Genomic DNA, 26,552 nt, shown 5'->3' with positions numbered 1-26,552 from the left:
CTGAAACTACATTGAAGAAAAATCTTTTAAAAAATTTAAATTTATTTTTATTTTATTTTTTAAAACATTTCCCCTATGGTTCCAGGATTCTTCTTGTCTCCTTCCCCTCTTCCTTCCCCACTTTTACAGAGTTACACACATATTATCACTCAAATACTATTCTGGAAGAAAAATCTTTAAAGGCTGCATGGATTTATGCACAAATTCATGCTGATTGTGAATCTCCAGATTTAATGGATTGTCCCCAGAAAGACACTTTTAAAGACATTTTTTTCCAATTCCCTCTCTGCTTTATCTGCTTGAAAGAAGTTACTCTAGGAGGAAATTGGAATCAGTCAAAATTTAGTAAAAACATTTCATATGAAAAAAAACATACTTTTATAAATCTGTATATCTTTGAAAAAGGATAAATACTATGCTCAGAAAATTCTTCTAATTTATAAGGTAAATGATTTACATTACAAAACATAGCTTTTAGCAAAATCTCTGGGCAGATTTAATCCATATCAATGCTAATTAGAACTCCTTTATCATTTGGCTAGTTGGGAATGAAATATGGAACCGAGATAAATTAGCTACAATTTCTTTCAAATTTATATTTACATAGTCATTTAATATTTGTAAGGCCCTTCTTAATGCATAATGTTTTTTTTTTTGTCTCTTTATCCAAGGTGCCTAGCACAGTCCAGGAGCTTAAAAAATGCTTAACTGAATTTAAAATACATAAATATATATGTAACCTCATTCTAAAGACATAATTCTATCTCAGTCCTACAGATTCTCCAAGAAACAATAACTGTTATGGCCATTTGTCTTGATTTCTTTTATTGAATGCATTGAAGAACATAGCCCAATTGAAGTGTACAAAATATCCACATCTGATTTCCTAGTACTAGGGGTTAATTGGTACTCAAAATGAGTGAAAATAAAAATAAATTTAAAATGTATATCTATAAAGCTTAGAATTATAAGGTAACTAACCGTTTAATTTCCCATTGTTCAACTACCGATTCACTCATTGTAATAGTAATTTACAATGCATTTAATTAATTTCCCTTTTTGAAAATAAATAATGAGAACTTTATCTTGGAGGAGGGGAAGGAAGAGTATCTCCTAGTTTGTGATGACTCTGGGTAGATACTGCTCAAAATAAGAACTGGGACAAACTGGCTAAAATGGCAACTAAACAAAAAAAACAGTTTGTGCTTCTCTAAAATAACAATCTATGTATGAGTGTGCCAAGCTTGAGAAATCTTTTCTATCAATAATAAATGTTACTAGAATAAAATACCAAATTCATTTCTACTTGTGATCTGAATACAGATTTCTCAAATGTAGATCTAGAAGCAGTTGTATTAAGACTGATAATAAATCTAATTTATTAACATTTTATAGTATGAAGGTTATTCTGACATAATATCAAATTTTAAATAGTTACTATAACTCCTAAATGGAATATAAATTAGCTTTTAGGCTAAATCATAACACTAAATTATTAGTTCTTATGGTTAATGTATTTCTCATCTCTGGGCCAAATTCTTTCTCCCTTGGTACTTATATGTTCACGGAATGTGATCAATCTCCCATAAAAGAAAGTTGAAGTTATTATTTTCCTTTAAATTAAGGATAAAATTAATGTGACAAAAGAGGACAAGAATTGAGGCACTGTGGTTTCTTTATCAACTATTTTTCCCCCAAACCTTTTTGCTTGCATCTCTCTTTTAAAGAATCAATGCACTGTGGCAGTATTGTTTTGTATCATGGTCAAAGGAGATCAGATTTCCAAGGGTTCTTCCCTGGATCACTGTCACCAAGTCTTTCCTAACTAATTTCAAAGTTTCATTTATCTCACCTTTTCTCTATTTCCATTTATTTTAACCTGACTAAATTATCAGGGAAATATGATGTAATACAAAGTTATTAAGTTTATGAGATATCTAGCCTCATGAACAAACACATAAAACCTGCATGTTGTATTCTCAAAACTATGCCAATTCCATTTGGTAAAACAAGGAAAACTCCAAACCATAATTGGAGAATCTTCATGTGTTTTTAAGAGCCCCAACAAGAATTTTTTAGGCTTGTTATAATACTATTAGTCATTTTTAATTATAGTTGTTCTTCAAGTAGTTTGTGGCTGATTAGGTCAGTTGGTTAGCAGAGTTTCCCAATCTTTTTTTTTCATTTTGTGACACACCTCTAAAGTTCTACATTTTCCATGATATATCATGCAAAGTTTGGGAGGTACTGGAAGGCAGCTCTTTGAATAAAATGTACTGAGGGGTTGCTTGGGTCCATGCTAGTGTGAGGGGTTGAAGGTAGGTATGACATTCTTTGAAGAGTATATATTTGACTGAAGTGATAGAGCTAAAAAGGAAGGTGAATTAAGGAAGCATAGTTAAAGAAAGGAATTAAAAAGAGAGAGAGTGCAAAGAATAGGGAAGAGGCAGAGAAGGAGAAAAGAGGAAAAACTAAAAAAGAGAAAAATTGAAGGGGGAAGCAAAGAAGAAAGAAGATGAACAATATGGAGTGAGGAGGAGAAAAAAGGAAAGGAAGGAAAGAACTGGGAAGAAAGGAGAAAAAACCAAAAGTGAATGGGAAAGAAGATAAAGAAAAAGGAGAATAGAGAATGAAAGAAAAAGAAGGAAAATAGAGAAAATGAGTGGAGAAAAGAACAGATGGTCAAAAAAAAACGAATAAAGAGAGGGTTTTATGTTTTTTAAAAATGACTAAACATCTAAAAGCATGACACCCTTCTTGGAGAATTAGACTGATACAGATATAGGACCAATTCCCCTGCAACGTAACTTCACATTTTAAACTCACTTTTATCTTTAATTCGATGCCAATTTCATTATATTTCAATTTCTAAGAACTGTACTCTTAGAGGGGAGGAAGAGGAGAATTAGTCTAAGTAAGGGAGGTTTCTTTTCAGATTGTCTCTTCTTCCTACTTAGTTTATATGACTTTTCCCCAATTCCTTGCTTTTCCACTAAGTCTGGGATAGTGATAGGAGGAGGTCATCTTCCCTTTAATGGTCCCTCTGGGATATTTCCCCTAAAGAACTGTTGTACACGATCCCCCCAAAGTCAAGTTCTTTTCTGTTCTACTACTGTCTACTTTAAGAGAGAAAAGAGAATGCTGATGATCACTGCAGATGGCTCCCACACTGCGGCAAACAGTCAAGGTAAAGTGTGAGCAATATATTTGACAGTTCCTTAAACAGCCAAAACATAAAACTGTTTGTAAAGCATCTTCTGGGCCCCAAATCCCACCATGGCATCACAAAGGTGGACTGATATAGGATGTGGTGATCCATTAAGTAATCAGGGTGTGTCCTTTCGACTACCCACAGTTTCCAGATATGCCACACCTTTCTCTGTTCTTTCTTGGACCACCTGGGAGAGAGAGAATGCCAATAATCGATGCACCTGGACACCCACAAAATATGGCCCTCGATGCATGCATGAGAATGTCTCTCCAGAATGAAGCCACTAGTGACAGGGGTGGAAGACTTAGAAGCCAGCAATCTGAGTATCTCTACAGGGAGAAGCAGAATTCAGGATGGTAAATTGTATCTCCTACAAGGATCCAGGTATGCCACCGTCCCAGCTCTGGAGTAGAAAGCAGGCAAACAGACTCATGACCACCATTGTGGGCAAAGGAGATTATGCCCCGAGTGTCTTTTGGTTAGATTTCGTGCTCAAAAGAAATCTGAGTTTCTTTATTGCCAATCTTTTGCTCTACCCAAGAGTTCCTTATTACCAAGAGCAATCTATTGCTCTATTCAAGAGTTCCTTGAAATTACCAATCTATCACTCAATCCAAAAACGTAGAATCTGTTTGATGTTAAAACATACCTTTCATATACAGAAAACTGTGGAAGTAGGGGAGGCTGACACAGCTATAGACTGAGTCTCTTCGATAAGAGAGTTCATCATCTGTATCAAATCTAGAATCAAAATCTTCTTCACTGTCTTCAAACTATTAAAAAAAAATCAAAATTTAAATATCAAAGTATGCAGTGATAGAATAAATTATGATAGTATGAATCATGCAGAGACCAATCACTTTTTTAAAGTACAAAATGACAGTTATCAAAGTTTAGACATAAAGGAGGGAGAGCTGTTTATAATAAGGTTAAATGCATGTCAACATCTGCTGAACTCTTCTAGAATGGACAAATCAACTTCACATAACCTGGAGGAAGTCTAAAATAATAAATCCTTGCTGTTTGAAGGATAAATGGTAATTAAATTATTTAAAAGTTAATGTATCTTGAGATACCATGCAAAATCATTTAAATACATATTTATTTAAGAGAAATATATTTGAGATACAACTAAATGCAGGAGGAACTTAATACATGAAATGGAGCATAAGATGAGAACTGGAGGAAGCAAGGTCAACTATATATAATTAATTAATCTAATTAAGAAAAAATGGACAAAACAATAAAATCAAAGTAGTTACAGCCCATTCCTTGTCTTTTTACCAGTATTAGAAATAATATTCTATTGAGTGAGTGACATGTGAAGCAACTTTTCCAAACTTTTCCCAGTGTGCCTTTGGCAATTCTGGTGTTGGGTGAAGGTGTCTCATTTCCTAACCTAGTGCAAAAGCCACAGTTAACATTGCTCAAGCCCCAAGTAAACACTTGCCAGTTTTATTAGGCTTCAGGCAAAATTCAATTCTGGGTGTGTTTGCAGCTCCATACAGAGGGCATAGCAAAGGTTTCTATTTGCTAATGAAAATCCTTTTTGAAAATTAAAGGCTTCAAGATCTTGTTATTGTTAGGTACATAATGGAATCAGAACCTTTGTACATTTTGTATTATTTGATCTAAAGAGATCGAGACAGTGGACATTTCCAAACTGGCCTGGGTAGTTACAAAAACAACAGCATGGACTCACCGAGGACTGTGCTCCTTCAGAACTAAAGCGGTAGGCTCCGGAGCTATTGTACGTCCCCACTGAACAGCGATAGTCGGGGGACCACTGGCTACTGCTGTGAGAGTTGGAGAAGGTCACGCTGCTGCCCGAAGTGATAGCCCCATCTTCGTAATCGTCCTGGTCGTAGTCATAGTCGCCGTCTGGGGAGATAAGGTCCCCGGAGTTCTGGGGCATGCAGTAGGTGGACTCGCCACTGGACGAGTTCTGCAAGCTAACGGAGTCCTGGACAGAAGGCGTCAGCAGCACGGTGCTGTCGGCGCTGGGGCTGGTGGGAACCACCGTGTCATTCATGTAGGGATCCTCCTCCGAGGAGTCGTCACTCGTCCGAATGCCGCTCGTCCTCTGATCGGAATGGCCGTGCTCGCTTGGGTTGGGTGAATCCTTAAAGGCATCGTCATCAGCCTCGAAACCCTCGTCGACCTCCTCCTCGGGGTAAGGCTGGCTGAAGTTGAAATTGGGTTTTTCCCCACAGGCATTACTAGCCAGTTCACTGAGCTCAGGAGGAAAGCTACTGCCCACAGAGAGGGACCTCTCGATATTTCTAACACACTCGTCAATCTCATCAAAATTGAGGGATTCCAGGAACTCCTGGGCCGCTCGGCAGGCTTCGTCCTCGAGCCTTCGGAGCTCCTGGTCCCGGAGCTGCTGCAGTCTTTGCAGGGAAGCCTCCGTCAGGGATAGCTCCTGCTGCTCCTTCACGCGTTGCAGGTCTTCAATCTCCTTTTCCAGGCGTAAGATCTCTTCCACTTGCTTGTTTTCCTTCTGCTTTTCTATTTCCCATTTCAGCGCTTCTTCCTTCTGAAGGGCTTCCAGTTCTGCAAGCCGCCTTGCTTCTTCAGCCTGTTTGGAGAAATGCAAATCATCATGTTTCACGACACACCTGTGCTGATGTGCCATCACGGTGGATCAGCTGCAGACAAGATCTAAACTGAAAAGTTCCATTGCTCTGTGGAATTTAAATTCATAATGAGAAACTCAATTGTCCAAAGTTTTTCCTAGTAAAAGACCCCCTCATGTAAGGAGTAGGAAATCCTCACAACATTTTTTATGGAATTCATCCGTTTCTACTTGTAGATTTCAATTCCAAGGAGCATCTCAATACAACACCCACCAGTAAAGATCCCACTCTAAACAAGCTCTCAGGAGGCAATCCCTCTTTCCAAAATGCTTACAGTCCAGCAGGACTATATGACAAATAAACAAATAGTAATAATGCAAGCATGCAGAAGACTTGGGGAAGGGGAGGTCATTTCTGCCTGGTGGTGGTCAGGGCGGGGCTTTGTAAGTGTTTGGTGAACTGACATCCCTGAATGATTCTCAAGGGCAGCACTAGTACTGCAATCTCCTAAAATCTACTCATCTTTGACACCTCCCTCTCTCATCCAGCCCCCCACCCCATCATTTTCCAATCAGCCACCAAGACCTGATCATTTGATCTTTGGTTCTCTCAATACATCTCTTAACTAAGTTTCCCTTTTCTTCTGACACGGCCACCACTCTGGTCTAGCGGGGGCCTGGCTCTATCCACTGAGCTACCTAGCTGTTCTTGCAAAGGGATTTTTCTAAAGCCCAGATCTGACCCCATCTACCTATCTGACCTGCTCAAGAGACCTTCAAAACCTGCCCCTTTCTCCCACTTTTCCAGTCTTCTATCTTATACCCTCCCACTGCATACTCTTCAATCTGGCCTCGAACAATACGCGCCATCTCTTGTCTCCAAGACATTTTTACTGGCTGTCCTTCATGCTTAGAAGGTTCTCCTTCTTCATCTCCATTTCCTGGCATTTCTGACTTCCTTTAAGTCTCAAATAGCATCCCACCTGCTACAGGAAGCCTTTCTAATCATTCCCTCTAGCGCCTTCCTCTGTTGATGACTCCTTAGTTATTCTGCGTGCAGCTTCTGTCTAGTTGTTTGTATGTCGTCCCTCCCTTTAGATTCTGAAGTCCCCAAGGACCAGCTATGTCTGCTTTTCTTTGAATGGCTAGCCCTAAGCATAGGGTTTAGCACTCAGCAGATTCTTAATAAATGCTTACTGACTACATAATATATTCTTGAAGGTATATCCAAAGAGGAAGAGAAGAAGAGGTAGGGGGAATTATGTGGGGGGTATTATAAGGACTATAAAAAGAAGGGACTAACAAAGGTAGTATGAAATAGAAGAACAGTGACTTGTCCATTCTGACTGCATACTGTCTTGAATGCGAAGCTAAATCGTCCATATTTTATAAAATAAGCAATGGAGAGTTACTGAAGATTTCTGGGATACAATGTGTTAAAAGACGTGTTTCAGGAAGAAAAATCCAATGCTAGTGCAAAGGGCAGACTGGAGACAAGGTTAGGGAGAGATTATTGAAACAGTCTAGGTAATGAGGGCCTTAACTCAGATCACAGGAGAAGGAAGATATGTAGCTGAGGTAGAATCAAAAGTATTTGGAAATAAATTTTTATGGTAGAAGAAATGTAGAAGGTGACTCTAGCATTTCAAATCTAAGGGATGTGGGAATAATGAAGGTCCCAAAAACAAAAAATAGAGAAGTCAGGAGATGAGTGACTTGGAGAATAATAATGATCCCAGTTTTGGACAAGTTACATTTTAAAACAATTCAATGGGCTAGTTGAGAATGAAAAGAAAAAAGGACATGAAGGGAAGCCAAGTTATCAAAGCATTCTTTACCTTCTGGGCAAGAAGCTCAGCTTCTTGTTTCTTCCTTTCTCTTTCTCTGTTAAAGTTAAGAAAAAGAATGTGAAAATAACAAAATATAGCACCTTATGAAGAGATACTTATTTTCTAGTAGTAATTTGCTAGTTATAGGCAAAACTTTAAAAGAACGAAGTTTATAGCTTCTCTCTTAAAATATAAACAGAGGACATTAAATCTCTACATAGGATCCCTAAGGGTTGCATATTGGCTTAGCTTTATTATCTATCTTTTATTATATTTTTAAATTTATTTTGTAAAATAGTTCCTAATTATATTTTTACCTAGTTTAAACTGAAAAAAAAAGGAAAAAAAAATATTTATTCTACCTACAAATAAGAACAAGAAACATTGTAGAGGAAATGTAAGGTTAATTTTGAAGTCAGGGAACACCTGTGCTCAAGTCTTGCATTTCACTCATGCTATCTGTGATCTTCCAGCAGCATTCTATGACTATAAGTTATTGACTGCTCCCAGCAGGGGCAGGGGAAGCTCCCTCTATCAGGACTACTCTATTTGGAGGAAATTATAGAACTTGAGTTCATTTCCATAAAAATTTTAAATAAAAACAAAAATGAAAGATCTGAAATATTGATGGTGAATACTTGCTAAAGGATATTCAAAATAAAGTCTAAAATATAATTTTTAATGAAATGACAGTACTGGAGCATACAGCACCTTTCTTGCTCCTCCTTTTTCCTTTTCTCCTCTTGATTCCGCTTCTCTTCCAGCATCTGTCTATAAACTCTCCGGGCAATCTGGCCTCTCAGTTGTTTCTGGAGTACTACAGCAGCTTTCTTGAGGCCCAAGAATCTTCTCCTCATGAGGAAGGCTCTGTAGTTCTTTTGTATGATGACAATGTGATAAAGGACCTTTCTGTACTGCTTCCTGAAGGAAGAACAAGCACGATGGTAAAGAGGGTCAGATGAGTCATGGAAACTGAGACTACCTTGAGAATGGTTTGCATTATTATTTCAGGGCAGCAAAAGAACAGAAGAAGCACCTAGCTTTGTAACAATTCTTCCATTATGCTGATGCTCTCCACTCCTACCTAGAGCACAAGGTCCATTTACATGAGGAAACTAGCATTATCTTGACAAAATAAATGCACACCACCAAGAGCCACATTTTTTATGGTCCAGATAAGAAGATACTCTTAGAAATGAAAAGGAGATCTGATGTATCTCCTGCTTTAATAAAAGAAATGACCACAGCAGGAGAGCTTTGTCCTATAGAAAAAGGAATTCCTGGTGTTTTATGTGACATATTGTTCTGTATATGTGCAAAGAGCTAATATACACATGAAAAGAAATGGCCTCATTATGCAAACTACTCCTGAACAGGCCTCTATAGAGTTACTGAGAAAATACAAAAGTAAACAGATGGGCTGTACTAGAAGACTCTAATCCATAATGCATGAAACTAGGTAAGCAAATGAAAACATTTCAGCAGTCACCTAATGTCAGTTCAGTAGTCACCTAATGTCATTTTACTCTTCAATATCAGTGACGGGGGCTTTTCCCTTCTTTTTTGTCAAGACAGAGATGACACAGGACTTATTATAATATTAAGAGGAGTAACTGGGGGTCAGGGTGGGAGATGGGAGCCAAGAACAAACTTCACTTTGCTCAGCTATTCCCAGAGTTCCAAAGTAATTTTAAAACGAATTCACACAATCTCAGATTATTCAATAATGTTGTACCAAAGCAGGAAATGCCCTTCATGTGTATTTTGGTTTAACAGATTACACACCGGGCCAGGTAGCCAAGGACATGAGCACGGATCACCATGGCTGCCCGGAAGACCTCCTCTTCCCGTTGTTTCTCTAATTTCTGTTCCAAGGACTCGCGAAGAAAGACCTGCACAAAGAAAATGCACATCAGGACCTCTCAAAGACCCAACGGCCAGAAAACAGGTTTAACCATTCAAGGAATAATTCACAATCAGAGAGCAGATCCTGTGGAGAATGGAATGACTTGTCTGAGGCCCACATATAGAATATGAAATTTCAGAATTCTTAGAAACAAAAGAAAAAGCACATTAAAAAAAGTGAAACAATAATGAATTCCAAAATGATTTTCTCACTGAAGACATCTCACCAAATGTTACTTTGGTCTGCCAATTTTCATGTTGGTCTGTTCATTAAGGATTATGGCTATTCCAGTTCATTGTATCTGTTATTCTGGAAACATACATTCATAGAATGATTTTATATTAAAAATTTAAGCTGGGGGCAGCTGGGTAGCTCAGCGGATGGAGAGCCAGGCCCAGACACCAGAGTTCCTGGGTTCAAATCTGGCCTCAGACCCTTCCTAGCCGTTTGACCTTGGGCAAGTCACTTAACTACCATTGCTTAGCCTTTACCACTCTTCTGCCTTGGAACCAATACATAGTATTGATTCTAAGGCAGACAGTATGGGTTTTCAAAAAAAGAATTTAAACTTAGAAAATAAGATTTTTAGAGTGAAGGGCAAAGAGATTTGTGAATTCCTGATAAGTGATTAAAATAAAGGAGACATTTTTGGTACATCATACTTACTGAGAAGACTGCTAAAGAAAACTTCTAAGTATATTGCTTTCTCCTTGAAAACAAGAATATAACCCCTCCATCCATAACAGGTATTATGCTTACTTGCCAAATAAAAAATAACAACCTTTAATTAGCAAAAGAGTTTCAGCATCTTGAGTAGTCTGGGGTAAATTTTACTTTAAAAAAGAAGTACAAACATTATGGTTGTACAGGAATGTCATTTTCCACTTGATTTTTTCAGAACTAAGACATACTTAAGAGGTCTTAAATGTCTCTCCAAAAAATGGGAGAAATATATCCTTGCATTTTGACTTATGAAATAATTTTTAACCTATTAAAAAAACCTTTGGCTGAATTCTACATTTCCTCACACATGATCTTAACTTTAGTGACTCCCCTGAGTCATACAATGATGTACTAGACTTTAAGGCACACTTTTCCACTGATTTCAACAATTTTTGGGAAAATAATATAAATATAAAAAATCACATCAGGTGCCAGCTTCTCTAAATTTTCTCCTGAAACTCTAAAAACATTGCAGCATATTGTAGGAGCTTTTAATGTTCTGACATATGAAAGTTATTTCATTTCATACAAACAAGGATTAAATATCTAGGATATATTTATTTATGACAAAAATATAAGTACAATAAATAAATGTTTTATTATGTTATAGACCAAATAGGTGGTCATTACGTCAAAGTTAGAAACCAAAAAACAAATTTAATAAAAATGTAACAGTATGTGAACTTGGTCAATATACTTTTCAGGGGAGGTAGAATTCCCAAGTCCTGCCCAACTCCTGAAAGTTTGGGCCTGCTCTCCTCCACTGGCTCTTTGTTCTGAAAATTGTTTAAAAGAAACTCAATAAAGTACATTCTTTCAATAGGACATAATTACAAATATAAGCATGCACAACAAGTAAGCTTCAGCTTTGTTAAGCATGCAGATAACAATCTAGCCAGCCAATTTCCCTTTAAGTAGTATTCATTCATTATCAGAACAAACTCCTCTGTACTTCTTTCTGATTTAAAAGTAGTTGTTGTTGTTTTTTTAGTATAAAAAGACTGTAAAAAATTGTTTTTACCTTGTTTGTCCTGAGGGTTATTAGAGAAGAGTATAATTGCCATATATAGACTTGAAAGTCAGAATTGAAAACAAGGAATGAAAAATCTGCAGAGGAAAATGTATCATTCCCATTAATAGCCACAAATTACATTTGGTATTGTCTTGGTTCTGATTCCAATGGGTTTATCATTTTAAAATTTCTTCTTTAGTAAAAATAAAACAAAAATCCCTTTAAAAAAGAGAATACTGAAAATTGCACAAAATGAAATGAAGTTTTATCTATTAAGACTTAAACTTTAGTTAAGTGAACTATATAGAGCCTGATGGGATTTTCATAGAGCACTGGAAGTTGTTACACTAGACATTTCCAAAGCAGTGTCTCAAACTGGGATAATAGAATGCTTATTCCCCAAGAGAATGGGAGCCAAGCATTCTGAAGCAATATAAGTCAAAGGATATAGAACTAGAAGGGATCTAGGAGAATGCCATTCCCTTATTTTATAATTGAATAAACCGAGGCTCAGAAAGGAAGAAGTGACTTCCTCAAGGTAATACATAGAATAAGAACAGCAGAACCAGAATTAAAATCCAGGTTTTCTGATTACCCAGTTCTCTTTCCACTATATTAAAGTATTTAGGTATATATTTCTAGAAGATAAGAAAACAAATACAAGTTAAAAAAATTTTAAGTACATGATTACAATATCTGTAAAGCCTCTTTCAACTCTAAAACTAGATAATTCTATGGAAATCTTAAAGCACAGGGAAGTATGGATCTTGACTTGTGCTCAAAACAAGGGGTTAACTGAGAATGGAAGATGTTGAAAGATTGAGACTTTGGTTAAATAATCACTATGATCCAAAAAGAATTCAATAGACTATAATTGTGGACCAAATTTAATAAGACTAGACTTGATAAAAATAAATTGATGGACTACAAGCTATATGAAAAGATAACTATCAAACTGCTGTATTAAAAGACAACCCCCCAAACTACCCTAATTATCCTCAGCTTTTGTCAGACCAAATACGGAATATCTCTGGATAAGAAATGACAAGCTTTAGGGAAAAAATGGAGACGCTGGAACACAACCAGAAGAGGGTGATTAGAATGAAGAGACTATACAATATGAGGATTATTTGAAGAAAATGGTAGTGTTGGAACTGGAGGAGACTTTTGTGGGACCAGATAGTTGTGTTTAGACTTAGATTGATTTTACTTGTTTCTCAAGAGGGAAGAACTAGGAGGAACAGATGAAAGTTGCAGAAGGATATTTATATTTAATGTGATCAAAAACTTCCTAATAAAGTGAAATCAAAGTTAATCTTGAATCCTGGGAATGATCATTTTTAATGTTTCCCATCACTTGTTTCTTAGTCTCAATTTCTTAATCTGTATAATCTCTACGAAGCTATTAATACTTGCCTCCGTCTTCTCTCTATAAGGAGTTGATAAGTTCTCAGGGCTGAACAAGGACTGTGACCCAACAAAGTATTTTGTATAGATGATTAATAAAGGCTTTCCATTGATGACTTGTCTCAGCCAAACTAAAGATGTAATATTTCTCTCTGAAAAAGTAATCTGGGAACTCATTTAGGTACCAGTAATAATCAAAGTTAGTCATTTCTGTCTTTTTATTACTCCCAGTTTGAATTATTTAGCACGTTATTGCTAGCCAATCTCTTCACGTCTATTATAGCTAAGGAGATTCTCTTCAAGTATATTAAGCACATATTCGTGCCCTCATTCATTCAGATGAGTTCTTATTTGACACAATGAGAACATATTACCACTAAATTTGAAGCATATGAAGAGTTATAAGGGAACAGACTGGAAAAAGAGAAAATATACTGAAGCTAGAAGAAAGAAGATCTGGATTTACCTTGTGTTTGATTTCTATATATTGTCAACTTGAAATCTGAAGACTCCAATTTTGCCCCATCCCCAGAGAACTCAGCCCAACGGTGGTCCCAGACAGACCCATGTCAGGCTGACCTTAAAATACTTGATCCCATCTCTGTTTCCAATGAATAATGTATGAAAATGACCAAATAAAATAATGTTTAAAAAATAAAAAATAAAAAAATCTCATCCTATTGTAGCGTTTAAAAAAAAACAAAACAAAACTTGATCTCAGCCCAGGTGAGGCTAGCAGACCTAATCAATGTTAAGCACCCTTTTAGTCTCAGAAGTTTCCCCCATGGAAGACCAAACACTAGTGCAGGAGCCCTCCTTTTAGTATCCAGGGCAAGTAGACCCCTCTGGGATACCCCCGCCTCTGGCTACAGCCTCCTTCCCAAGCCTGCTCACACCTGGCCACTATGTCCAGAAAGCCCTGATCCCCATGTCCTATTGTTTCTTTGGAGAATCAGCTCTCAGGTGCATTCTCCCAGAGACACTGTCCTCCCAGTCCCAGGCTTTAGCTCTGTGCAGTATGTCGGCGCCTGGCTCAGTGACTGGACCTATCTCTTTCCTGATTAAAGACTTTGCTTTATCTGACACTTCAATAGTTCTGTGTTTTCCCAAGTTGACAATATCTTGTATATGTTTGTACTTGTTTCTCTCACTAAGATTCAAACTCCTCGAGGACGGTGACTAGTTTGTTTTTGTTACAAACAAAACATTATAGTTTAAATATTCCATATCTCATCTTTTCTTGTTCTGATAGCCGGGAGAAGGCTGGAGAGAAGAAAAGATAGGGTATCTGAGGGCTGCTGTTGGGATGGCGGTTGGGGAAGAATGGAAAAGAACAAGGAACTCAAAGGTGCTCAAGACAAACTCTTACAACTTCAAATCCTCTGGGGGTTGGCCCAGTTTATATTCAGCTGCTGTGGGCAAATTCTACCTTGCGAAACGACACCACATATACCCGGTGCATCAGAAACAACGTTCTTCAGTTGTGTGACCCTGCCAAGACTGCTCTGCACAATGAGTCATTTAATAATTAGACTTCATTATGAACTAATTTCAATTCAGTATTCACTAACTGAGGTATCCTCATAGTATCTAAATATTCTGATGCTATCGTTCAACTTTTCAGTAGATATGAAACAATTAATTCTTAGTTTACCCATAATTGTTTCCAGGGCACATCAAGACTTTAATAAATATGATTTTTATTGGCTGTTTATCCTATGAGACAAAATGAGTAGTGGAAAGGCTTCATTTAACTCTCAGTTTAGGACCTTTACTTTTATAGTTAATGAATAAGCTTCCAAAGGGACCCCATTCGAAAATCAACTGAATTTGCCTAAATTTGCCTAAATACCAGTGCCAACATGTTTTTGGAACCCCCAAGTTTGCCCCTGTCCCTAGGGAAATTGCCTTAAGGGAAGGCCTAGTCTCAGATTGAACAATAAACCTTAAAGTACCTAATGATCTCAGTTTAGGTAGAATTAGGAGACATAATCAAATCTTAAGTACCTTTTTATCTTAGAAGTTTCTCCCAGCCTCTGGCTCCAGCCTCTTTCCCAAGTCTGCTAGTAACCAGCAGTGTAGGCTTTCTGTCCTTAATTCCCCCGAAGGTATTTAAGACCTCAAGTTCTATTGCTCCCCAGAAAATCATCTTTGGCAGTGTGCTTTCCCAGAACTTTGGCTCGGTGTGGTATTAAGTACATGGTGGGCCGAATCTAGAGCACTGTCTTTTGTCCTGATTAGAGGCTTGTTCTTTCTGTCTGTTTAATGGTTCTGTTTTTCAAAGCTGACACCAGGAATCGTTGCTTTGCTAATATTCCTCCAGCATACAGAGTACTCAGTTTATAAATACAGAAATGAATAGCAAAATAAAATTCTTTAAAAAAAAAAAAACCCTTACCTTCCATTTTAGAATCAATACTAAGTATTGGTTCCAAGGCAGAAGAGCAATAAGGGCTAAGCAATTGGGATTAAGTGATGTTGCCCAGGGTCACACAGCTAGGAAGTGTCTGGAGGCCAGATTGAATCCAGGACCTCCCCTCTCTATCCACTGAGTCACCTAGCAGCCCCAAGGTCTGAATTCTTGAGAAATTACATATGCAAAAAGCAGATTAAAAATTGTGTTTGATGAAAACATCCAATTCAATAACCATTAATAAGTACTTTCGTGGGCAGAATACTCTTTGTTGGGTGGGTGGGGGTTGGGGGGGAGAAATAGATAGATTAGTTAGATAAGACACAATGCCATTCTCATGGAGCTTAAGAGCATGATTTGGAGAAAAGAATGCTAAAGTGCTCATTAATTTTAACTAATAACACCTATTTTGAGGCTGTGAAAGTGACATCACTATAGAAGTGCTTTGAACACCAAATAAATCTTACCTTGGTCTTTCCCAGCTGCCATTCGCTGTTAGTGTCATCATAGTGGTGAAGCAGGACAGTGCATTTTCCTTTGACATCTTCAGGAAGAGTCAGATTTCTCATCAGTACTTTATACCTGAGGCATAACTCATGTTAGTTAGTTGAACTTCCCACAACATCCTAATCTGCAAAACCCCTAGTAAATGATAGGGTACAGTGTAGAACCCTTCCTTACCTTTTACAAAAATCCTGAAAAGGCCTGCGGACAGGAAACCCAGCTTTTCTTATTCTCACAGTCTCCAGCATCCCAGAATATTTCAGCTGGTTAAGCACAAGTGCTTGATCAAACTGATCTGGCATCTAAAGAGAAATGAATCAACTTTAAATAAGGTTGACACCCTTAGAATATTTTACAAGGCATTTTCCCTCAAGAAACCTCAGACAGCTATCAGGCCATCACTTTTTTGTACCTGCAACCTAATATTAATCTTGTCACCACAGACAAAGAAACTGTGGCCCACTGGGGTCATCTGTTTTTGAGTGCCCAGTCACAGCAGTGTCCAGTGGGGAGGCCAGAAAGTGGAAAAAAAAGGACAGTGGAGTATTTCTCAATTTTCAGCTGGGTAACTAACCTACCCATTAATCTCAAGTTAATTATAGTTATCTATACAGGGAGCATGAGAAGAAAGTAACTTGTTTATTTAATTAAAGGCACAAGAAATGAAGCCAAAAGACATAAAATTCCCTCTCTCAGTTCTCCAGTTACTAACACACATCACTAAATTCTGACCAAATAGCAAGTTTTCTTCAGCATGAAGCACACTAGAAGTGACACATTTACAGTGTATTAGGTTTTCATTTGTTTAATCAGCCTTTCCTTTTCATTTCATTGGTATCTTGCCATCTTAGTTAACTCTATAAAGAGGACTGCCAGATAGACACCCAAAGTTTTAAAAGTGAAAAATAGAGAAGAAGCTTTTCCAAGAGAGAAAATATGTCTAGGTTGTTTGCCAGTCAACACAAAGCCAGCCTTAAAACTATTTATGCAAACCAGTCTTCCAAAGACAATAAAAAACAAATAAATAATAAAACCAATAGAATGTTACATTTCAAAGAGGAGTTCATTGTCTTGCAAAAACAACAACAAACACAGACGGGTGAGATACTGACTCTAGTCAAGACCATTTTAACAGGAGTAGTGAGCTCTTCTGCAGGATCCATGTAAATAATCCTGGCTCCACAGTTTTACTCTTAATGTTTTAAATAGGCTTTAAATGTTTTAATGTTTTAAAATAAGCTCAATGAAGAGAAAAACTAGACACAAAATTATTATCATTATAACTTTAGAATCCAAATAGACCTTCGTAGATTTTTAAAAAAATCTTTATTTTGTGAAACCAAATCTCACACATCAAATCACAAATAATTAGATCTCGCGTTTAGAAGATTACTACCAAATGTTTAAATGATTGGACAATTCTAAAGCTTTTGCTAGAAAATTAAATCTGACCAGAAAGTCATTTATGATATTGGCTTTTTACTGAAATAAAAATTATTTATCTATGAAGAGAACAGTTCCTAAGACTGACTTGAAGGAGAAAGTATAGATCAGGATCATACATTTCTTGATTCTAAATTCAAATAAACCTCCCCAAAGTAAAGACAACCAATCTGATACTCAAATTCTTTAGGGTAAAGTATATGCTTTCAAAGCTTCTACATCTGACTCATACCAGAAAAAAAAAACAAAAACAAAAGCACACCCCCACCCTCATTTTCTCTTTTCTCTCCTTCTACTTTTCCTTGTTTAACAGTCAAAAGGAGTTCAGTGATTACTTGGCTCCAGAGCCATAAAAACAAACTAAAACAAACTACTCTCACCAACTTCATCCATAAAGCTCAGAAACACTTACCATCGTCCCTTCTTCCTAGGTAGTAGCCAGAACCTTCTGTTTGGCTCTCTGGCCAAAATGCATATGGAAAACAACAGCCACACACTGACCTTTTCCCCAGGGCTAAAGACACTGAACAATAATGAACACCATTCCTGTGCTTTAAAAAGTGCTCAGTCACCATGGCAACCCCTCCCATTCTGGGGATAATTAGTGTGGTGTGGTTGTAGGATTTGATACAGGAGAGAGGGAACAGGGCAAGGAGGTTCCTCCACCAAACACTTTTGCTACTTGCAATCTCCCATTGAGATTGGGTTTCTGGCCCTTTTCACAATGATTTAGCCGGAGGAGTGGGGAGTGGGTCGGTCTGCCAGCCGAGGGGCACAGTGGACAAGGCACGTTACAATCATGGCAGAAACACCGAATTTCTAACAGCAGTGTTCCTTCTGGCCTCAACTTTTTTTTTCCCTTTTCCTCCCAGTGAACTTAACGTTGAAAGAAAACGCAGTTGGAGACAGAACAAGAAGCAACTTAAAGGCACTTGGCCTTTCAAAACTTCTCAACTGTGCTTGGTCTTGGCTGGTAACTCGTTTTTTCAGAACAGGAGTTTCATGCAGAGAAAAGCCTCCAGCAGGGAGGAAACCTGGAGTTTGGGATGGGGACAAATGGGTTGGGTTTCTGGGGGGATGGGTGCAGGGGGGGTTGCTTATTCTCCTGGGGTCAGGCTATAGTCACTGCTTCAAGTTTCAAGGGTATATAACAAATAACCTTCGCTGTTGATTTATGCCTTCTTGGGCTTGTTCCCTATTATGAATTTCAAGTCACGAGGGCTTTCCTTTTCACCACCAGGCAGACTCCAAAAATGTGTATGAAGCTCACAGTCATTAATGGCAAACCAGCCCCAATTTTCAAGGCTTGATAAGGTGGCACGGGTCTAAAAAGTATTTTTCTTACTAATGAAGGTGAGATTCAAGGCAATTTTCAGTGGCTAACCCATTGGCACTATGCTTTATAAATATTAAAAGTAAAATGGAACGATATGCATCATCCATACCACTTTTTCACTTCTATGAACCAGATGCAAATTCTGAGAACGATTTAAATTAAAATTTTACTTAGAATTAAATTATTTAAATGAAAAGGGTGCATCTACATTCCTTAGTGCATACTTTGAAATTTTGGTATAGATATATCCCCTCAAAAATTCAGAGGAATTCATTAAAGGCTTTTCATGAGTCCCTGTCACTTTTCAAGATCCATCATGAAGCATAGAAGAGTAAGAAACACTCCATTTAGCAAAAAGAACCGCTACATGCACCTTTTATGTTTCATACTGAAGGGGGTGGGAAGGGAGGGGGAGTGGATTTAACTATGACTGAGAAACTAAACTTTAGTATGGAATAATACTTTTGTTTCCTGCCAACACTCCCTCAGCTCTTCCCCAAATCCATCCTTTCACAATCCTTCAAATTTATTAAACAAACAAAAAAAGAATTTATTCCAAGGACACCAGTTTCTAAGACTCATCTTCCCTAAGTCCTTTAAAACAAAGTTTCATTAAGAAAAAAAGGTTTCCTTCTTAAGCTGCTCAGAAACTGCTTCCAGTGGCTACAATTTCCTCCCCTTGGCTCTAGCAGAAGAACCATCGGGCATCTCCAAGGGAGTTGCCCTGGCCCTGGCCTCCGCTGCGTCAGGGCAGTTATTAAACATTATCGGAGGAGCCCGCTCACTAAGGAGGCTGTGTCATTTTCTTGACCTTCAAAGCACTGGCCAGAATAATCAGGCCAGCGAGGAGGGCACCCTGCGCTCACAGAACACACCGTCCCAGGACCCCAGACAAGGAGCACGAGGGGGCTTGTGTCACTGGTGGAAGAGACAGGGAAGAGAGGAGGAAAGTCACATGACTCCAAGGGAGGCAGGGAGGAAGCATCCTTCTAACCCCCCAAAAGGCCGAGCAAACACTCACTCCACAAGCACTCATTAACTGCCTACTGGGTAAGTCCTGGAGATACAGGCGCAGAGTCTGATGCCTGATGGATGGGGGGAGGAGAGAAGAAATAAAAATGGTGGATGGATGGCCCAAAAGAAAGGGAATGAGTACAGCGACATACAGACACTTCAATTCAAGGTGGTTTGGCGGGAAGGGCACCAGCAGTTGGAAGAACCAGGAAGGTCTTCCTGCACAAGATGGTGCTTCCCTGAATGCAAGAGTGATCCTGAGGGTCCCTAGGCTCTTTCAAGGAGTTTTAGAAATCTAGTTTCATCAGTATGAAAGCAGCTAGAGGGCTTCTCTTAAATTCCAACTAAAAGTCTACCTTCTCTTAAAAGCCTTCCCTAAACTCTTAATTCCAAAATCCTACCCCTTTTAATTATTTCCTATTAATCTTGTATGCAACTTAGTGTATATTTTTGTTTGCATGTTGTCTCTCCCATAGATTTTAAGCTCTGTGAAGTCAAGGAATGTCTTTTGCCTTTTTTTGCATTGCTTAGCAGACAGTCAGCCTGGCATGTAGAAGGTGCTTAATAAATGTTTATTGAATTGAACAGGTTCAAGAGAGAGCACTTGGCCTGGCTTGTGGAAGATTGGAGTTAAAATCCAGCCACAGATTCTTATTAGTCATTTGGCCCTGGGTAAGTCACTTAACTCACTATTCACTTCAGTTTCCTTATTTGTAAAATAAGAATGATGATAGCAACACTTATCTCCCCAGGTTGCTATGAGGGTCAAACGAGATAATATTTGTATAGTGTTTAGCAAAATGCTTTACTGATAGATGCTTAAAAAATATTAGCCTGCAAATGTTTTGTATAATACTACATGTATAACCCAGATAAAACTACCTGCCAGCACCAGGAGGGGGAAGGGAAGGGAGGGGGAAGAGGAGCTTGATTATATAACTAAGGAAATTTGTTATTACATGTAATTGGTTAATATACATATATAAATAAATGTTTATTTCCTTCCTTCCTATTAAGAAGGCATTTTCCTATTAAAATATTCCTCTCTTTTGCAATATCTGCCTACACTTCAACCAAAAATAATATATCATAATTTGAAATGTGAATATTGACTGAATATAGAAGCAGACATGAAAATCCAGTGAAGTCAGTCATTAAAAATATTTACAAAAATATTTACAAAAATATTTACAATGCTGTCTGTCTTCTCACTAAATTCTGGTCTTGGAAAGTAGTTATTATTTTTAACAAAAATATTATTTAAACATGTAATAGGTATATTATTATTATTTTAAATGGATTAATAAATATTTTAAAAACGTAATAAATATTTTGTTTTAATTTCTAATATGCAAAGATATAAATATATAATACTCTGTGGTCCTTGATTTTAAAAAATCATAATTTATTTTATTATTTAAAGGGGTCCTAGGACTAAAAAGTTTGAGAATTGCAGGCTTAAAGGAAAGAGAAGGTACGTGGCACAGTGGATAGAGTGCTAGGCCAGGAGTAAGGATGACTTGGGTTCAAATCTGGTCTCACATACATCTTGGCTGTGATTCTGGGTAAGTGACTTAATTCCATTTGCCTAGAGTTGCTACTTAGAAAGGGACTCTGAGGTGGAAGGAGTGTATTTTAGGCACAGGAGATGGCCAACACAAAGACAGGTAGTGTTTTCAGTGAGAAATAGAAAAGAACCCATGTCCAAGGCCGAGGGCATGAAAACTTGAACTGAGGATTGTAGTTTAACCCCAAGGGAATATGAAGTAGGTGACCCTGGGCAAGTCATTTAACCTTGTTTCCCTTAATTTCTTCCCTCTTGTAAAATGAGCTTAAGAAGGAAATGTCAAACCATTTCAGTATCTTTGCCAAGAAAATCCCCAAATGGAGCATGAAGCACCAGATACAAGTGAACAACCAAATAAGTGACTGAAGTGAGCTGAGTAGGGAAGACATACAGACAGATCTTTGCTTATGGGGAATCACTTAGGCTTCTGTATATAGGATGATAGATGGGGGGGGGGGGGGTTGTAAGGAAATCAGATGGTGTTTGTTGTGAAGGTGGAGAAGATGAGATTTGGCAACTGGCTGGATATAAGGGAGAAGGAATAGTCAGGAGTTTGAGAAAAATACTGAAGAAATACTGGAAAGAGTGATAAGATCATGGTGCTTTTGGCAGAAATAGGAAACTTTGGTAGAGGGAAGGATTTGGGAATGGGAGGGAAAAAAGTTTTTTTTACTCCCCAGTAAACTCAAGGGCCAAGATCAAATATAAAATCCTCTATTTGGCATTTAAAGTCCTTCCCAACCTGGGAATATATATATTCTTCTCTGTGCATTCTATACATAAATCAACCAAAATGGCCTTTTTACAGTCACTATCCTCTTTCATATATTATATAATACATGCAACACATGACACTCTTAGTACGTCTTCATCTCTAATTTTTTTTCAAAACCATCTTCTACATTAAAAGTCTTGATTCCTTTAGTTACTAGGACTTTATCCCATCAAAATAACTTCATAATTATTTTGTATATATTGCCTACGTACTTATATGCACACACTTTTGTCTGCCTTTTAATTGAATTGAAGTCCCTTGAAGGCAATAACTGTCCTTTTTATTTATTTATTTATTTAGTATCTTTAGCACTTAATGGAGTCTGGCTCTATGTTGAACTAAGTTAATATAAGGCATTTTGAGTATGCTATTGTTCATATGGCATCCTGTCTGCAAGAAGGCCTTTTCTTAACTAAAGAGACATGGAATGTTTTCCATGAAATCAATTTCTAGTCTTATTTATTAATTCAATGTTTTTCTTTCGATTTTATTAATTTTCTCTTTTATTTTCAGGATTTTAATATAGGGTTTTTAACGTGTTCCTTTTCCAGTTGCATACCTAATTCACAGTCTTCTCTTTCAATGTTGTATTGATGGTGAAGCATTTAAAGATGTAAATTGTCCCTTAAGTATTACTTTTCTGTATTTGGTTGTGATGCTTTCATGTTTTATCATATGAACAATTGTTGTGAAGGTGCCATGTACTGCTGAGAAAAAGGTATATTCTTTTTTATTTCCATCTAGTTTTGTAGCAGTCAAAGTATGTATAAACCCTGGTTATATTTTAGAGTAAAATATAATTTTAGGTAAAAGATAATCAAGGTTTATACATGCTTGGACTGTACAAGTTTTATCCAGATGTCAATTAAGTCTTACTTTTCTAAAATTCTACTCACCTCCTTAACTTCTGTCTTATTTATCTTTTGCTTTGATTTATCTAATTCTGAGAGTGGAAGTTTAATGTTCCCACAATATGCTACCTACAAGAAATTCCTCTAACACATGTTAATAGAGAAAAATCCATTATGCTTAAGCTAAAGTAAAAAAATTGGAGTTAGTCATTATGATCTCAGACAAAGTAAAAGTGAAAACTGGACCCATTAAAAGAGATAAGAAAGGAAATTACATATTCATAAAAGGAACCTTAGATGATAAAATAGTACTAATAGTAAACATATATCCACCAAATTCAAATCCCTAAAGGGGCAATTACATTAATTACAAAAGGAAATCTCAACTAGCCTATCCAATGAGCTTTTACAAAGTACCTATTACCTACATGGCCATTTGGTGTTTGGGGGCATCAGAGATGGTCTCTGCACTTAAGGATCTTATACTGGGAAGCTTTGATCTACATATGTAGTGACTGGACCTGAAGTCAGTAAGACCCAAGTTCAAATCTGGCCTCTGTCTCTGTCTGTCTGCCTCAGTTTCTGACTGTAAAACAGAGATACTGAGAAGCATCTACTTCCATGGAATTGTTGTGAGGGAAAAAATAAGACAATAATTGTAAAGCACTTTGTAAAATATAAAGTACTATGAAATGCTAGGTGGTGATGGTGGTAATAGTAGAAGCAGAACAATATGATAAGCTACCTCTGTCATTAGACAGCTATTCCTTGCACGTCCCCAACCAGATGCTACAAAATAGTTATGTAACTGGTTAAACTCAAACCCCAGGAGCAAGTACAGGCTTTTGCCCTAAAGAGGCATGGGACTAAGGGAACACTGGCATATAAAATGAAGATCAAAACCTCTGCTTATCCCATCTCATGCTTGTAGAAAAAAATACCTTAATAAAAGGAATCATCGCCACATGATTTGTCCCCAGATATTTAGACTATATCCCTCTGTTTTAAGACTGACTAGCATTTTTGGGGGGAATTGCAGTGAAAAGATTGCTGGACTTACAAGTAAGGAAAACCTGATTGCAGATGCTTAATGGTTGTATGATATTAGGAAAAGACATTTAAATTTTCTCATCCTTAGTTCCTTTCCTGTAAAGTAGGAATAATACCACCCAACACAGAAAGGAATTGGGAGGATAGAATGCAAAAAAAAACAAAACGTGTAAGATGCTTTGCAAGCCTTAGGGCACCATATAAATGTCAGCATGAAGAAGAGACGAACTGAAGCCCAGGAACCCTTGTTGGTGACTCATCTGCTAAAACTTGGGAGATGAGGCAATTAAAAAAATAACTATTTACACAAAATAGGCAAACTGGAATGAATGAAATTCTGACTAGAATGAATTACTTTCTGGACTTTACAGATGGTCTGGCACAGGGGTCCCCAAACTATGGCCTGCAGGCCACATGTGGCCCCCTGAGGCCATGTATCTGGCCCCCACCACACTTCCAGAAGGGGCACCACTTTCATGGGTGGTCAGTGAGAGGAGCACTGTATGTGGTGGTGCCTCAAAGTGAGGCGTTGCACACAGACAGTACTACTTCCGGTGACATCATCCTTTGTGTGGCGCCTTGTTCTGAGAGTAACTGAATGAGAACGAGGTGCAGCTCAAAGGATTATGTGGCTGCACAATGGAAGATCTGGGGGAGGGGATTCCGCACTGTGTATACTGCTGCCCGGTATAGAGGTGGCAGTGATGGGCCTGTGCAAGGTGTGACAGACCCATCACAGCCAGTGCTGCAGCCTCCGCTATCCCAGACAGCCGTATACAGATTTGTTCATTGTTTGTTTTTTTTTATAGTTCAGCCCTCCAACAGTCTGAGGGACAGTGAACTGGCCCTCTGTGTAAAAAGTTTGGGGACCCCTCTAGCATATACTGAGTCTAACCTAAAACAAAATCTAGCCATTCTTTTCCTAAAACTTCTACAAAGGGCATTCAATTTCCCTCAGTTGATTACATAAAAACGGAGGCCTCACTTTCCAAACGTAACATAGCTAATTAGTGACACAGAAGAACTCATTATTCACATGATGTGAATATATCTAGACCTGGGTAGAACCTTAGAGTGGGTCAGAAAATTCGAGATTTAGAGCTATAAAGGACCTTTGAGGCCATAAAAATCCAAATCTCTTCTTTTAGAATGAAGAAAGCTGAGCTGAGAGAGGGGAAATGATTGTCCCAACGTCATACAAGTACATATCAGAGCTGGGCTACTAATGAGGCCCATGGATACGATGGCATCCCTACTACCTCTCATTTCTAAATTTCAGCCCAGTGCTCTTTCTCCTGTACCATGTGCATATTTAAGTCTAGCCAAAAATAGTCATCCATCAAAGAAAAAAAAATGAAAATGTTGTGAAATGAGGAGTAGTTGGTTAATAGGTACCATTCATTTGGCATATAACTCAGGACAAGTTACAACCTTTTCTATACTCAATTTACTCATGTTAAAAAGGGAAGGGATTAAACTAATCATCTCTGCCAATCCTGCCAGCAATAAAATTCTCAGTCCTTGGTCTCTGATTCACAGGATTTAGAGGGGGAAGGGGTATCCTAGTCCAACTGCATTTTACATGAGGACACTTAGGGACATTAAATGACATGCTCTTGGCCTATTCATTGCAATTTGAAGATGGATTTCTACGTATTTCATGGAAAAGAATAAATATTTATAAAGGAAAAAAAGCCTAACTCTCCCTTTCATATTGACCCATGAATTTATATGGATGAGTGAATGACCAGTGAAACATGGATATAAGGAATAGTCTTGGGGAAGAGAAAAGAACCAAAGTTCCTTGTCACACAAATTAAGAGAACAGAGATTTTTCAAGAAGGGAAAAAATGACCGACAGGTTCAAATACTATAGACAAGTTGAGGATATAGACTGAGAAAAAGCTCTGATTGTTATGAATGCTTACACTGTTCTCACAGTTTAGAGAGTGTATTTTTAAGTCTAGTGATGTTAAATTTCCCAGGCCAACAAAGATCAGGAATTCTACTCCTGAATCAAAATGTAGAAATTCAGTCATCTTAACAGTTGAACAGAATAAGGAGCCCTAGGTATTTCCTTACAACACTACAGATGCTAAAGGACACCATAAGTGGGGTGTCAGGTCTACTTTTTTTAACAGTGGATCAGCAATTACCTAAATAGAAATCTATTAAATATTCAACTCCACAAAATAGACGTTTTTTACTTATTTCCTATTTCTCAATAGGGAAGAATATTGGGAAGACATTCTTTGGGGTTTTCTGTCAATTTGTCAATTGGCATTACCAGGTGACATTTTGAATAGCTTTAAATGTTATGTGCCTATTCTGTAATTATAATTAACTGGTGGATAGAATGTGGGCTCAGGAAGGAACCTGTTGAAATTCTGTCTCAGATCAGTTACTTGGCTTCTCTTGGGCTCAGTTTCTCATCTATAAAATAGGACAGCACTTACCTCATAGGGATGTAGAGAGTTTCAAATGGAAATGTATGTAAAATATACCATCTACTTTAAAAGCTCATAGAAATGTGTGCTATTATGAATATTAACTGCATCACCTATAATGAACTGATGGAATAAAGTAGTATGTTATGAGGTGACATGGCGTGGGAAGGGGCAATTTACCCCTTATAAATTCAGGGTTCTCATCTTGGCTCTGTTCTTAAACAACTGTGATTTGAGGAAACTCATTTACCTGCTTCTACTCTAAAGTCATCTATAAAATAAAAGGTTAAGACCTCTAAAGTTCTATAAAGCAATAGTATTTTATGAATTCTAAAATCAGGATGGGGGAAGTGTAGCTATACCACATTTTTATAAAAGGGGATCTAGGAGTTTATCAGAATGTATCCCCATTATGAGAAAGAGCACTATCCACATCCAGAGAAAGAACTGTGGGAGTAGAAACACAGAGGAAAAACAACTGCTTGA

At 37.6% G+C, this 26,552-nt stretch overlaps 1 protein-coding gene across 2 annotated transcripts in view; it reads right to left on the bottom strand.

Annotated features, from left to right (window-relative positions):
- The window catches only part of MYO10 (myosin X), a 242,268-nt gene that overhangs the window by 31,879 nt on the left and 183,837 nt on the right, over window positions 1-26,552 (bottom strand). For both annotated transcript variants that reach the window (XM_056824276.1, XM_056824277.1), the window contains exons 20-26: window positions 15,761-15,885; window positions 15,547-15,661; window positions 9,404-9,510; window positions 8,330-8,539; window positions 7,628-7,673; window positions 4,914-5,792; window positions 3,861-3,984 (exon numbers count right to left, since the gene is read on the bottom strand). In XM_056824276.1, the coding sequence (XP_056680254.1) occupies window positions 3,861-3,984; window positions 4,914-5,792; window positions 7,628-7,673; window positions 8,330-8,539; window positions 9,404-9,510; window positions 15,547-15,661; window positions 15,761-15,885 (1,606 nt within the window). The remainder of the gene's footprint in view (window positions 1-3,860; window positions 3,985-4,913; window positions 5,793-7,627; window positions 7,674-8,329; window positions 8,540-9,403; window positions 9,511-15,546; window positions 15,662-15,760; window positions 15,886-26,552) is intronic.

The sequence above is a fragment of the Monodelphis domestica genome, chromosome 3, assembly GCF_027887165.1.
Source record: "Monodelphis domestica isolate mMonDom1 chromosome 3, mMonDom1.pri, whole genome shotgun sequence".
In the NCBI taxonomy this organism is placed as follows: domain Eukaryota; kingdom Metazoa; phylum Chordata; class Mammalia; order Didelphimorphia; family Didelphidae; genus Monodelphis; species Monodelphis domestica.
Note: the sequence above shows the minus strand (reverse complement) of the source record. Positions and strands in the feature narration are given on the sequence as shown.